Below are 16,486 nucleotides of genomic sequence, written 5' to 3' on the forward strand. Positions count from 1 at the left end.
TTGAGCCTTCTTTAGGAAGACCACTCCGGAGCCAAGAATTAATTACTCTTATCCATTCTCGTATAATTTATAAATTAAATGTTTTAAGATCACATTTCAAAATGTGTTGCTTTATCTTAGTTTCATTCAAGGCTTTCTTAGCCCTAAAAATAAATATCTCATGAATAGAAACATTGCTAATACATAACTACTATACAAAAATACATACCTTTCCCTGCTTGACAATATAGTAAGGATTTGATCTTGAGAAGCCGGCCGATTCCAAGAGGTTCATAACATCTGATCGCGGCACCATCTTCTTGTTCAGAAAATACTGGTCTTTCTTGGCACCAATCACACGACGCAGGAATACTTCATCTTTATCAATCTACATGTGAAAAGAGAATGAAACAAACATGTAATATAGATAATATATATAAGTGATGAAACCAAATTCCGATATTTGAATATCAGCAGAAAATGGAATAACGGAACCCGTAAAAACCCCACATTAGAGATTCCATTACTCAATTACTGTACTTATTTTCAAAAGTTAGCTCACAGAGGACATGCTGTTGTAACTTTGACACATGTAATAAAATATGTAGTGTTCTCCAGTATAGGTTTTCCTGAAGCTTCTTTTTAAATTAATGTTTTCAAATCTCATTCTTGTATACATAATTAGCTGCTATTGGTGTAAAGTCTCTGAGGATATTTAAAATACAAAAACAGAATTTTTAAAAATATTTTTAAACTTACCATCCTGAAAATTGCACTGTCTTCAAAATGATCTGAATGACAACAAAATGTCCAATGAGGAATATAACATTACCAGCAATCCAAAATTCCGTGAAATACATTTGCACACACTCTAAAGTTTATTTAGGAATAGGCCTAATAGGTCACAATTCTACTGCCATGTGGTAGACTGACTAGAAGTAAAAAGGCTGCCACTGGCGAGGAGAAAGAATTTTGCAACTTTCAATTTCATATGACCCTCTTTGTGCTGAGTCTACAACGCCAATTTGATGCACCATTTAATAATGAAACACCAGCAAAGAACTGTTCAAGCTCTGATTGTCAATGGTTAACATGGAGCTACTTCACAATATTCCCCAAATCTCTCCACATGGGCATATAGGGGTATGTCAAGGACACTGTCCACAAACACCCCAAGGATTTGCGTAAACTGCAAGATGCTTGGACATTTCATAAACTGTGTTTAGAGTGGGTAGCATGACCATCAAGAAGAAAAGTTGCTTCATCAATTCCAGTGAACAGGCTGCTTTTGGAAGATAAATTGTCTGGCAGACTTTCGACAGAGGAAGAGGTCGGCGACCTTGGGGGCCTGCAGCATAGAAAATGTTATGTTTCACCTTACCACTGGCAGCCATTTTACTTGTCAGCATCCACCTGGTGGTAGAAATATGAACTATAGGGCCTGTTTTTAAGTATACGTTGGGATGCGTTTGAATGTCATTTCATGTGATTTTCAATTGCTGGTAATGTTTAATTCCTCATGGGATGTTTTGTTATCGTTAAAATCATTTTGAATTGGCCTGTATATTTGAAGGTTATATATCAGTATCAGAATAGTTCTTAAAAATAATAGTTCTATCTGAATCAGTAAATTCCTTGCTTTATAACGTCAGTATGTTCATTCTTACATGTAACACCAAATTACATACAATGGAGCCTCGATTTTGCGTTTTTCAGGGGACCAAGATGAAAAAACTTAAAATGCGGGAAAATGTAAAATAGAGGAAAATTTTGTAACATTTTGTAACGTTGGGACCATTGAGGTTAACCTTTTGAGTCCCAAGGCCATTTTCACAAGTAAGCCTCTCGGTCCCGAGCCGATTTTGAGCAAAATGCAGAGTTTCAATTAAATGAGTGTAGATCGGAGACTAATTGCCCTAGAGAGATGAGTGATATACCGTTGTACGCGGAATGAACCAGAGATTCAGACTATATGAAATTTATGCAAATTTGGCGTATATATGGAGGGGGAAAGGGGGGAAATCCCCTGAAAATACTTTTTTTTTAAAAAAAATGGGGTTTCGCCCCCCCTGCTGCCCCCCCGAAAAAAGGATTTGAAAAGTTCAAAATGCACATAGAAATTATCGCTGCCATGTAAGGAACACAAAAATATTTGCATTATTATCATATGACCAATGTAACTTGAGTTGTACATCCCAAAAAGGAATGGTCGGCACGCTACTGATTCAAGCTTCAAAATGCAGCGGTACCTTGAAATGACTTTAGCTCAGAGACTATTTTCCCTGGAGATATGAACTATATACCGTTGTACGCAGAATGAATCACAGATTCAGACGATATATAATTTATGCACCTGCGGCGTATATATGGAGGGGGAAAGGGGGGAAATCCCCTGAAAATACTTTTTTAAAAAAATGAGGTTTCCTCCCCCCCCCCCCCGAAAAAAAGGATATGAAAAGTTCAAAATGCACATAGAAATTATCGCTGGCATGTAAGGAACACAAAAATATTTGCATCATTGTCGTATGACCAATGTAACTTGAGTTGTACCCCCAAAAGGAATGGTGGGCACGCCACTGATTCAAGCTTCAAAATGCAGCGGTACCTTGAAACGACTATAGCTCAGAAACTAAATGCCCTAGAAATATGAAAGATATACCGTTGTACGCAGAATGAATCACAGATTCAGACGATATATAATTTATGGACATTCGGCGTACATATGGAGGGGGAAAGGGGGGAAATCCCCTCAAAAGTACTTTTATTAAAAAAAAATGGCGTTTCCCCCCGCCCCCCCAATTTTTTTTTTCAAAATGCACAAAATGCAAAATTTATGCAAATTTGACATATATATGGAGGGGGAAGGGAGAAAACCCCCAAAAATTATTTTTAAAAATTGTTGAAATGTTTGAAATTTATATTTTCCCTTGAAAAGAGAAGTCCCTTTTCCCGCCTTTTCACCTCCATTTTCATGAAGAAAAAAAAAGGTGCAAGAAACATTTCTGTTAAATACATGTGTTAGGAACAATATAAAAGAAAAAAATCGAAATTCTAGCCAAAAATAGAAAAGTTATAACGTAAAAACTACGACCTTGACACAGCGTCTCGATCGAGACGCTTGGGACCGTGAGGGTTACAGTTGGGTATCTCGTTCGAGACGCTTGGGATCCAAAAGGTTAAATGTATAATGCAGGGAAAAATAAAATCCAGGACCATAAAATAAGGGCACCACTGTACAAAATTTATTTCAGAAGTTAATTGCAACGATGAGGATATACACAATGATGAACCCATTCTTTACTCAGGGTTCAAAGATGAAAAATTGTATACATGAACAAATATCATTGAAACAATAAATCATGAGAATATATCACAATTTTGAGAAAATGGGAAAACTTGGAACAAAGAAAGACACAGCCACTAAATTTTACTTACCGGAAGTCTGCCATCAGAGTTGTCGAATATTATTTCTACATATGCAGAAATCACACGGGGTCCGGTGCCTTCGTGAAGCAGTGCCTGACGTTGCTCTGGTCTGAGGTGGGAAAACTCATCACTGAGAACAAATTGAATTGCTAAAAGAAAAAAAAGTAATATGGTATTTCAAAAGGAGTTAATTTGTGCCGTCAATAGTAATTGCTTGCAATACTGTCAATCAGCGATTGTAGGTTTCACTTTATGATTCATTGACTGTGTAACAATTAGGGATCTATAGGCGGCATGCATACTTTGTTTTTGACAGAAACATGAAATGTAGTTTTTCTTGTATGTACGCATTCCTTGCATTGTAGAATTATTTTCCTGTAGTTTACGGTTATTACAAATAAATAAATAAATGTCTGATGAAGGGAGCGAGTGTTCTCCTGAAATGTCACAACGAAAAACTGTTTTCTTATGCTTGTAATAACCGTAAACTACAGAAAAATAACATGAAATGTGAAATAACAAATTGTGAGGTGCATTTTCCTAACATGTTTTGTCATGAAATCATGCAAAATAAACTTTTAAACATGCAACTTAAGAGTTTATTTACCAATGCGACACTTTCCAGTTTGAATTATCCTGCGAGTTATGCAAAATCATGGAGAATTGATTAAATCTGCTGTAAATATCTGAGAAGCAAAAATTGGCAACTTTACACAGGAATAAATTTAATACTCTCATAACTACATAAATGTGCTACTAGAAGGGAAATGCTTATTTTGTGTAATAAGTAGTTTTTAAATCAAATTTAGGGTTGTATTCACCATTATACTGAAGTACTATTACATATACTGCTTTTGATTCCGAAATGTACCCAGTTTGTTACGAAATTCTTGATATTCACCATAAATATGTGGCTGCAGGGATTAGCCGATATGCCAGGATGAGTGGTATCGAAAGTGTCAGTTTGTATTTAATCCATCCAGGGTTAACGGGTGACCTTCCTAGTACACCCAATTGTCGACCTCACTTCCACATAGTACACCCTGGACTGCATTTTGCAGACTAATGAGGATCTGGTGACTGGACCTATGGCCAGTACAATTCTGTAGGGCTGTGTGCGTATTCTTGTGTGTGCTGAGCGCCCCTTTAGAGCCTCAACTTTTAACCGAAGTCAGATAATATTTTAGTTATATGACATTACAGTTATGTTATTCAAACTCTAAGTATTCTGAATTATTTTTGGCTGAGTTGATACCAATATATCAGTATTGGTCAATACAAGTGCTATCGGTATTGGAAAGTATAGGCATTTATTCACCGATACCGGTAGATACCTTTCAGAGTTTCGCTATTTTGCAGAGTCCACAAAAATGATAGCTGGCAGTCTAATCTATTGATTGATTGGATTTATTTTAGATCGCTTTTCTGCCACTTTTGGCTAATCGCAAAGATGGAGATGAGTGATGATATGATGAAATTAATGAATGGACACTCAAAAACACCCACGCCCAGGCTGGTATTCGAACCTGGGACCCCTGGCATAGTTGAACGATATGCTAACCACTCTGCCACTGAGGCTAATTTCCTGTGTGTGAATTCTATCCCGTTCAAAACAGGCTTTTCTGTGCATGATCCCAACTTTCCTACACTTCCCTTAAATACCTAAACTTGCATTTATTGTCGAATAACATATAAAGTCGTATAATATTTGTTTACAGAAGCCTAAGTGGACAAATGAAATGCTTTGTGAACGTGACATTGTGGTCAAGTCGGTATGATAACTTCCCAACATATCAATGGTCCTGGGTTCACCTCTCGTCAAAAGCAGATTTTTTTTACTGTGCAGTGCCAACTAGTGTATACCTAGGATGGAATTAATTAGACATATCGGCACGACTGTTATTTTTTAATAAAAATGTAATAGGTTTGAGAGTAACTACTCGATATTAAACTTCTTACAAAATGTGGAAGGCATGTGAACAAGACATACAGTTCTTGCTTTGTATATCACGCAATATCAAGAAACAGTGGAACTTGAATGTGGAAAATCCATGTCACGTCAAATATTCGAGCTTATATCAAGAAAAAAATATTGGTTGAGTTATGAATAGAATTTAAATTTTTAAAACGAAAAGTATCTTAGAACACATTAGGTTATATGAGTCGACAGATTTAGTACAGTCTTAACATTATAATTATGTTGTAAAATCTGTAGCTATATATAAGAATCCGACTGAGGGACGGCATGGGTTCTCGGCCTGTGTGGAAGCAACCTGCCATCGTGAGGAAATTGGAGAGTTTGAAATGCTGACCCCATGTCACCCCATTACCGGTTGGAGTTTTCCACACCTCTATGTAGGATTGTGGGAAGGAGACTGGCAGTCGGGAGATAGGCCAAGGCCCTTCGAGGGCTGTCGTGCCATGGGTTATTTATTATTTATTTATTTTAGAAGGAAAAATCTAAGGTGCTTTTCGAAATTAGCCGGTGAAATCATGGATTAAAAATGCATGTGCTATGGTTACAGATTTTTTAAAAAAATCACTGTCTAAATGCGAATTCGAACACACACATGTTGGTGCCTCATTGGAACTAAAAAAAAAATCTGTAACCACGCTCGTACACGCATCCATCAGAGCATGAAGCCGTAACACTAACCACTCACCTACACCTTCTGTTGGTAGGTTTTTATTTACTTATCATGAAAGTTTTCCAATTGTTTCACTACTGGCGTCACACATTTCTTTTAGCTTATTTTCTTTCAGATGTAGTTGTTTTTGCAGACCGATACATTTTTTTTACCTTCTGCCTACCATGGAGATCCGTATGGACTACATTATTGGGATGCAACTCACAGAAAAGAGAATATCTTAGTTTAAAAAAACTTGAGGTGGGAATGATGTGTTCAGTCACACATTTGACCTCAAAATTTTTCATCTTTGAAGTTTTGCTTGCAACGCCACCATCAACCGAGCATTTATATTCTGAACATATAGTACATATAGGATGTAGGGCAATATGAACTAGTCTTATAACCTAATTAAACCCCAACCCACAATGACGTATTTATCATGACCAGTCAAAATAATATTTCAGCACATGTTATTCGAGTAATACTTTTCATTACTGTTTAAATTTAAAGAACAATTACAAAATGATAAACCTGTAGGCAGATGTTATAAGGGTCTCCATGATGCCATTAGTATTAACAATTTTCGTTAAACTACTTCATAACACACACATCTACTTTCTGTATCATTTGAGGCACTGTGTAAGTTTTATATGTTAACAATGGTAAAATATGAATGACCCTATGCACAGAATAGAGCAAAAAAATATGTATTATGATGAAACTTACCATAGAAGAAGTTACTCTTGCCGGATCCATTACGGCCAACTGAAATACAGATAAGGAAATATAAATGTAACAAGTATGTCTTAAGAGAAATATAACATTCAACAGTGAGTGACAGTGCATGTATGTCTGTTATTAAAAAAAAAACTCACTTCTAAGATTTTAAAAAATCTCCCGATCAAAGCATGAGAAAAAAATAATTAAAAATCAATTTAATTAATGAATACCAGTTACTTGCAAAAGAATTGTAAAACATTGAGTTTTAAACACAGAGTTGTATGAAGCCTTCATTTTTTCAATGCAGTCACTAACAGTTATAAAGCAGTCAATCAATCTACTACAGAAATATGTTTCTAATTTAAACACAGCCATAAAAATTTAAGCAAAATTACAAGTATCTACTACAATGGACTTAGGAAAGTCACACAGGGGGTAATAATCTAAGATCAGATTCTTGGATTTTTCAATGTAATTTCCATCTCTATTAGTGTAATTGGTGTGCCAATTGTTCTACGTGATAATGATTATAAGTTATTAAGACAGAAAAAATGTAGGCGACTGCTATTGCACACATACACATTTTAATATAAAAAAAAACATTAAAATTAAACAAATGTTACACAGGGAATGCCTAGAAAGACAGTGCCTTTATCACAAACAAACAAAGTAAAAATTACTACATTAAAGTTAACCAATGTATGATGTAAATATTTCTGTAATAATCATAAAGCTTTATGCAGAAGATAATTCCTTTCCCCACAAGATTGGGAACATTCTGTATACTGATGTCTCTACATTCAGAATATTAGAATAGGCGCAAAATATTTGTTCTTGTCCTCTGATTTTACCCAACTATATACGATTATAGAACGCTGTGTAAAATTTGCTAATATAAATAAAAGACTAGGTTTTCAGTTCCCTTCACCCTCTGTACCCCATTGAGAAAGTGAAATATTTTGCATCGTTTGTGAAGATTATGTTGTTTATGAACTTTACTGGTAAGTAAAGCACCTCTGTTACTTTAGCATGATACCTGACCGTAAAGCAGAACAGCCCGAAGACTTTGCACAAGTTAATATACCACCCAACATGACATTCCATGAGAGCAGCTATAATTTTACACTGTTAGGGGTGTTAGGTTTGGAGCTGAGAGCAATTTCTGATGTGTTCTTTCTACTCCGAGATGACAAGTTTTTAATTACGTGGGCCATACTTTCGTATCAAACATCTCCATTATTTGTATTTTCCACATGCTGGAACCAATTTTATATTATGTACAACATCGAAATATATAAATTTAAAAAAATTAATGTAATTCTCGAGGGGGACAGTGGGTCAACGGCCACAGATCTTCTATAGATACAATATTACATACCAACAACATTGTGCTTAGATTCAAATGGATCTACAATTGTCTGCTCCCTGTAACTCTTAAACCCTTGGATGATAACCTGCAAGAAACACATAAATATATCTTCAAATGCCATGACATAAGTATGATTCACTATAAACTCACTACAGTGAAATCCAGATTTTACACTTTCCAGCATTATATATCAATCTTCAGGGTCCCAACATAGCAAAATGTTATAAAATTTTAATTGGTTTTACATTTTAAGTATTTACCATGGAAAATAGGAAGCACATTATCATGGGTCAAAATAGGTTGAGACAATATGAAGTCAGCAAAAGAAGCTTGTAATAAAATATGATAAAATCAGTGCCGGATCTACAATCCGCAAAACCCCGCAGTGCGGGGGACCTGGAGGGAAGTAAGCCTCTAAGGGGGCCTCAGCCATTGACATAGTCAGTGCTCGAAAAAATGTCTTCAAAGCTAGGTGCCAGCTCTGAAAATCAGGCACCAAGAAACCACCTTCTAGCGATTGTGCATACTACAGTGTGTTTCATAAGTTGCGTAACCCAACTTTGAAAATGTATAACATGAAAACCGTAAGATATATTTACACCTGGTTTTCTGCACTAAACTGATCATGTAGGCTATCACTGGGTTAATAAATTTATATTAGCATTTATCCAAATAAAAGAAATTACATTATTTGATAAACATTGTTAATTTGCTGAAAACATATGAGAATTGATTTTCAACAATAAATATAAAAAATGACCAATTTGTGGGATCATTTGTTGGTGTTTGACTAGTCGTAAAACAGTTGCTTTGTGAGGATGTGTGGTTGTGAGGTACAGCAGAAGCAGGGTATTTTTCTTTGAAAACTTCTTGCACATAAGTGTAAGAATTAGTAGTATCGTAAAATACTCTTCAGCAAAGCAGACATGCTGCTCCAATGTATACACCATGCTGAATTAATTAAAATAAACAGGCACAGTAGCTGCGAAAGTGAGCAAAGAGAATTCAGGATAACCTGAGGCAGTCTAGGATTCTCTCAAGAGTTCAATTTCGGCACAAAATCTTGATTTATTATTCTTCATGTAAATGTATGGCCAATACTTAGGCACATGTTGCATGCATCTGTTCACAATATTTCGACCTGCTAGTGTTGCCATCTACGGAGATATGTCCCAAAAATATAACTTTTTCACATAAATTCATCAGTCAAAAATCCATCAAATCCATTGGTCGTAAATGACAGATCAACATGGCATCAGGCATCTAATTATGACCCTTCGATAATTTCATACATATTTTTCTCACTCAGAAGTGCATTTCTGGAAAAATGTTAACGCTGCCTTCTGCCAGTTATTAATTTATCTAATTTTCTGTGTGGCGTAAACTGATAATTTTTTAGCATTGGAAATATCTCAATGGATGAGGCTTTATAATGCAGAAGACCCCGTGTAAGTATCTCTTACGGTTTTCATGATATAAATTTTCAAAATTTGGGTTGTGAGACTTTTGAAACATTATGTATAAGAAGCTGAGCATCACGGTATTCAAAACATTGCTAAATCATTCGAGAAAGCAGGAAATTGGGGACAAGGAGTAAGAAATTGTTACTGATTCTACGGAATGTTCACAACCTTGATAAAAAAAATGCTAACTTACGCTGTACTGCAATTTGAACTTAGAATCTTCAAAATTTCGTACATATTACAGCAGAAGATCAGTCGCTAGGCTGAAATTTTTAGTTGCCATGGCGACCAGAATATTTCGAGCCCTGGAGGGTTCGTATATGAGTATGTAAAAAATAAACGTAGTTATTCAGGGTTACAGTAACGAATACAATTTATATATGAAGGTAAAGTTAAATTTCACTGTGCATTTAGCACCTTGCCATGAAGGCACATTTAGGGTGTTGGGGTAGGGTCCCACATATTTTTGACGTAGGACATCTTGGAGGTGATGTGATCAGCACCACACTATGGCTGCTTTACCACCAACAGGTCAAGAATTACACACACACACAAACATTATATATGTGTTATATATAAATATACATACAGACAGACAGACATACACACACACACACATACACACATATATATATATATATAAAAGGTAAAAAAAAAAAGGTAAAGTGTTCCCCTGTGCATAGCACCACGCCATGAAGGCGTATAGGGGGTGTGGGGGTAACGCCCCACACTTTCTTGATCCGGTCGTGAGTGAGGGTGATGTGATCAGCATCACGCCCCTGACCACCTTTACCCCCCAGGGTTTCCCCCAGGTACCCATGTTATTCGATGCTGGGTGTGCGCCGGGGCCGCTTCCACCGTTAGAAAAGTTCCCGGATTTGAACCGGCCGGGGATCGAACCCGGGACCTTTAGCATGGTAGTCAGACGCGTTACCGACTGAGCCACCGCGGCCACATATATATACACACACACACACACACATACGTATATAATGCGTGTGTGAATGTAGGTAAGTAAGGGGGGGGGCTTTAGTATTTTTTTGCAGGGGGGGCAAGATTTGTAGATCCGGTACTGGATGAAATACAATGCTATGGTCAGGTAATTATTTTTGCTGGTGAAAATAGTCTTATAAGCTATTCTCACCACCTGGTGAAAATAGTCGCGGCCATTTTAATTATTGTAACCCAGACCATTTGCAATACCAGAACCTAGTTCTGAACATAACACATTAATCAACATGACATGTAAATGTTATGAAAAATACATCCTGAAATGGTAAAAATATTTGTCTACACAATACTTTATTGCAAAACAAGTATAACCGAATATTAAAGACACTACATTAGTACCGGTAAATATTTCAGGTCAAGCAAATTCGAATTTGTAAATACAAAGTGATATAAATGTAAAGAATGAAAGATTTGCATTAGTTGTAAATAAAAGGGGAAAATATTAACATATTCTTTATTCTATGTACGAGGAGGTCATGTTCAATTCAATGAAGCCCTGTAATGCAGCCTGCTGTATTAGCAAGTTTTACAAATGTACTACAATATCAAGTGAGTGAACGAAAGTTCGAAGTACAAAATCCTGGCACAAAATAAAAAATACTGTACGCAAGTAACAAATATCAGTATTTCCTACAACTGCTACATGGAAGTGTAGAATATCTTACCTGTTTTATATACATTTTTACTCAAAACAAAACTCAAAATCAAATCCAGGTGCATGAAGTTCCTAAACAATTTGTTTACAACCAACTTCGACCTCAACTAGACATATGAATTTCTGAAACAAAATAGTATTGAATGTCACTTTACTCCCACGTCTCCTGAATAAAATATATGCTCAAAGGCATAAAATATTTCGTACATTTGTAATATTCACAACTAACAAGAGCAACCGCATAAAGCAATCACTTTCACGGTAAACAACTCGACTCGCGGACCTTAACCCACGTAAATGGCGGCAATTTCCTTCTTTTCGAGTTTCGATATTCGATATATTTATATACGTGTAGTGTATGTTTGTAATTTTCACTAATAATAAATTGATATGTAAATTATCTGATTTATCATGTACATCAATATATTATGTTATCGATCTCAAGAAAACTGAAGACTGTTTGTAACGATAAAAACATCAGGAATGCGACCTGCGACAGTGTTATGCCACAATGTGTCTAGCAGACACAACTTGGAGCATGGTGTGGCATGAGGCGTGCAACGAATGAGAATTCAAAACAAAATATTTTGTAAATAATTTTCACTATTGGGATTTTTTTCCCCTCTTCATTGAGGGTTGTTACGTAAGTTAAGAGAATTCTCATAAAGCATCTCCAGCAGTGGCACAACCACAGGGGGGCTGGGGGCATTGCTCCCCCCACAACCTTGGACGGAAATCGTATCTAGGGGGCAAGGAGCAAACATTGACGGCTAAGGGCACCTGCAGGGGGCACAGATGAGCAATTTCCCATCTCGATTTCAATTTTTATACAAAAGAAATGCATTTCGTAAAATTTTCTTGCTCGCAACACCTACTTTCCTTCCATTGCAATAATTCGTGGCTCAACAAGCCTTGAAGGGCCTTATCTTCTGACTGCCAGTCTCCCTCCCGCAATCCTACCTAGAGGTGTGGAGATCTTCAACCGATAATGGGGTGACGTGGGGTCAGCACGTCGGACCCCCAGCCGTTATAGGAGATTTCCAAAACCGGATTACGCTACTCACTCGTAGCAGCTCCCAAATTTCCTCCCGATGGTGGGTTGCCACTGGTCCTATACACATGCCGAAAACCCAGGCGGACTCGAACCCGTGCCGTCCTGGAGTCAGAGTCCAAAGCACAGCACCACGGAGGACGACACCTACTTTCCTTAGTCTTATCAAGGTCAGAGCCGTAGCTAGGGGGCGGCGGGAGTCTGCCCTGGGTGCCGAATGATCTAAATGAAAGAAGTTGTAAAAGAGAGAATGCCATGGCGCCCTGTGGAATTATTTGTGCCCTATTAAATAAATGTTTTCAGTTTGCGAAAAATTGGATTTAAAAATTTTCTTGCTCGCTCGCTCGCACTATATCATTCATTTATGGGATGACAATTTAGTTTGTCTTAAATGCATAAACAATTGTTTTGAAGGAATGGAGTGCGCACATTTGAGAACATTTTATATCATTTTTGCTGTTGGTGGAATTCATTATGTAATGTATTTAAATATTATGTGTTGTACGTCACGGACACTGCCGGCTTGTAATGAATACATTGACTTTCAATGGAATCGTTACGAGCCGGCAGTGTCCGTGACTGTACATGTATTAGACAATTTGAATAGGTAGACAATTTAGTGTTGGCATGTTGCATATGTATTTTCTTATTTTACATCGCTCCATGTTTGTTTAAAAAATACAGTTTGTGTGCTTATTCATTATTAATGTGAAATTGAACGTTTTGTAAAAAAATATTGCAAATCCTTTGTTCCAACACAAATGCTTAACACCGACTTCCATCCCTTTTTTGCATAATTGTCGAGGATTATTACGTCTTTGGTACTACTACTACTAATAGTAGCAGTAATAATAATAATAATGTTAATAATTGTATCATTATTATTATTATCATTGGTACATTTATCCTAGTACTTGCTCCCTCCAGATAAAAAGTCGTGGTTGCGCCTCTGATCCCCAGCACTAGGATACTTTACATAGGCACCTAATCTGCTGTCTTTCACGGCATCCCTCGTCCATGTTTTCATGCTACAATTTCAAAATTTGAATTATATGAAGTCTTTCCAGATGTCTCAGGGGGCAAGTGCCCCCCTGGCCGCCCTCGGTGTAAGGAGTAACTCTTCGCGAAGACATCCGTCAACCTAACTTCCATGTAGTACACCCTGGACTGTTTTGCAGAAAAACGATGCACTGGCGTCTGGACCCATGGCCAGTATAATACTCTATGGCAGTGGTTCTCAAACTGTGGTACGCGTAACCCCAAGGGTACATGAACGACTTGAAGGGGGTACGCGATCAGCTCGGAAGAGAAATGTCGAGAATACCCACACGACAACATTTGTTTTGCAGGTGTGTAGAGCACACGTCATTGTTTCAGACTTCATAGCTTTAACGCTCAACAGAAAAATATGGCTGTTTTTGTCAGTGATACACTTATCTTTGTTTCAAGTTTTGAAATAAAATCTTCAACTCAAAAACCCACAAACATTTGTTAAAGTGTAAAAACGTCACGAGTACGACTGTGAACAGCACCGAAATAGACTAAATTTGGAGCCGAATCTCTGCTTGAAAGTTGCAAGTGCACAACCAGATATCAAGAAACTGTCAGGCTATGCAGGCCCATCCTGCTCTAGAAACTCTGAGGATTTACAAGAAAAAAAATCCAAAATTGTGCTTGACAGATTGTTTACAAACTTATTTTTGTTCTTTACTTTTTCAATAACTCTGGAAAAAGTACATGAAAATTAAAGTTTTTTATGTATGCATTTTGCATACATGTTTCACTCTTTTATTTTTGTAACTAAGCATAAAGATTGTAAACTTAGGAACACCCAATAAAATAATAAATGTAGGATTCTAATGAAAAACTAAATGTGCTGACCAAGGAAGTAATTTATTTTATTAAAAATATAAACTAAACGTAACGTTTAGTGAAGAAAGGTGAAGAAGACACAATGAACTGGAATGGGGGACTGAAGTTAAACAAAGAATGGAAGAAGGTGTTAGAAAGAGTGGAAAGGCCAAGAGAGAAAGAGGAGAGGAGAAGGAAGAAAAATGAAGGAAAAAGAGCGTGAGATAAAAAGTGCAACCACATTCTATATGGAAGTAAATATGTTTAGCCTTTTAGGTGAAAGTACAGTTGACAAGGGAAAGCCACCTGCTAGAAAGTTCCAGAACAACTTTCTAATAGTCTGGAGGGGAGTAATGTTTGTGTATATATATAATACCCTGTTTTGTATCTTGTTACATTTGTACTTGATACAGTGTCTGAAGAAGAGCTTGCTAGAAGGTTGAAACGTTACGTTTAGTTTATGTTTTTAATAAAATAAATTGCTGCCTTGGTCAGCACATTTAGTTTTTCATAATCATGGAAACAAGGCTTAATTGTGTTAGGATTCTAATGTTTATTTGTTTACCATCTTTCCACATACAGCCCGAATGCCATTTTGCTCTATTGCAGATACACGCCTCCAACATATGAAAAATGTCCCACCAATCGGGCAGCTAAAATATTCCCCAAAACCCACTCTTCGGAGAAAATGTATGGGGGAGGGGGTTACAGTGGCAGTCAAGTGACGCTAAATAACGAACAACTATGACGAATATGAAACATTTACCTCCCTGGGTTCTGTCGGAACAGAGTTTTAGTTCAATTTATGCGCAGATAGGCTAATCGGGACTGGACCTATAGCTTGAAGTGGAATCCGAACCACTATGTGCCTCCATCGGGTATTGAGCTCGGGACCTATTGATTACAAGGCTACGACGTTACCACTAGGCCATCGGGAAGGCACGTGTGCCTCCCCGATAGCGCAGTGGTAGCGTTGTTGCCTTGTAATCAAAGGGTCCCGGGTTCGATACCCGGTGGAGGTACATGGCACAGGGGTTCGGATCCCACCAGTCCCGAATAGCCTTTCTGTGCATAAAGTGGACTTAAACAACAATTCAATCAATCGGGAAGGCACCCCTGCTCACTACAGATCGACACAGTGCTTCTTGCACATTATTCAATAATAAAGAACTCCCACTCTTGATTATTGAGGTGTGGATTTATAGATACTAAGCCTGTAAAATAGGCGCTAAACGATGGAAATAGGCAAATATCATCAAATATGCAATGGATATGAACTCCTATGATCTCCAAAATATATTCTGTGCTCATTAAATTAAGCACAAAGAGATTTTTCAGCGAAAAATGCAGGCTCGACTAGGGCACACAGGTAAAACAGCGCCAGCGAAAAATCGGCCGAAGCTGATAGTTCGGTAGCTCAGTGGCAGAGCAAAATTTTGTGCTGTTTCAAGCTCTGTAATACGTGTATAAGAAAAAAAAATATGTACATATGCACATGTTTATCTTATACTCATGGTTTAAATCTTAATTGGCCACACATTGAAAGTTATTAACGAACTTTCGATTCTTGCCTGCTCCAATGTGAAAAGTTTTTACATTTTTATACAATCATCTCAAAGTTAGGGGTAAGGGGGAAATATGATTGAATTCTCACAACTTTTCTGTTGGTCTGTTGACCCACATAAAACAGGAGGAAGTTCATATTTTCTATTTTTGATTGTCTAAAGTGAGTTTACAACACAGGTGCACTTCTTACAGTAGGTTACTTGGAACTTAGAAGAATTTATTATGTGCAATTAACTCGACTTCATTGTACCGAAAACCATACGATAAATTCTGAATGAAGCATATATATTTGTCATAAATGTTAGGTCTATTTCGGTGAACACAAATACGTCCATTCCATACTAAAGTTCTCTGTCTGACAGTGCACGTGCAAACTGCCCTAATCTTCAATTCTTAAACTATCCACAGGTGGGTTCTAGAACTTTGGTGCACGATAAGGCCGTGGTTCGAGAGAGAAGAAATGCGTAATCAAGTTTTCACGAATTTGTGAATCATCTTTTACACCCATACAACAAGCTGCACGTGGACATGAAAATAAGGCATCGACGAATGAAAACTTAAAATGGCGTGGGTGACCTTTCGGAAAAATCATGAAATTTTAATCCCTTCTTGGTCAACTGCACGACTTGTCACTCTGAGGGGGTTTCTACATGTTGGGCGAGTGACTGACTCTGATTGTGGTTTAGTAGTTGTTCTTCACTTGTTGAGATCGGTGGTGCAGATAAAGCTGGTCTTTTCGTTGGTCAGCCTGTTGTATTGCTACAT

The 16,486-nt window shown here is 37.2% G+C and overlaps 1 protein-coding gene across 1 annotated transcript in view; it reads right to left on the bottom strand.

Moving 5' to 3' along the window:
• The window catches only part of SMC3 (structural maintenance of chromosomes 3), a 77,108-nt gene extending 65,541 nt beyond the window's left edge, over positions 1–11,567 (bottom strand). The window contains exons 1-5 of the mRNA XM_083143221.1: positions 11,264–11,567; positions 8,134–8,209; positions 6,762–6,800; positions 3,415–3,554; positions 209–367 (exon numbers count right to left, since the gene is read on the bottom strand). Of these exons, the coding sequence (XP_082999347.1) occupies positions 209–367; positions 3,415–3,554; positions 6,762–6,800; positions 8,134–8,209; positions 11,264–11,278 (429 nt within the window). The 5' untranslated portion in view covers positions 11,279–11,567. The remainder of the gene's footprint in view (positions 1–208; positions 368–3,414; positions 3,555–6,761; positions 6,801–8,133; positions 8,210–11,263) is intronic.
• Positions 11,568–16,486: the final 4,919 nt, after the last annotated feature.

The sequence above is a fragment of the Lepisma saccharinum genome, chromosome 21 (assembly GCF_977018435.1).
Source record: "Lepisma saccharinum chromosome 21, izLepSacc3.1, whole genome shotgun sequence".
In the NCBI taxonomy this organism is placed as follows: domain Eukaryota; kingdom Metazoa; phylum Arthropoda; class Insecta; order Zygentoma; family Lepismatidae; genus Lepisma; species Lepisma saccharinum.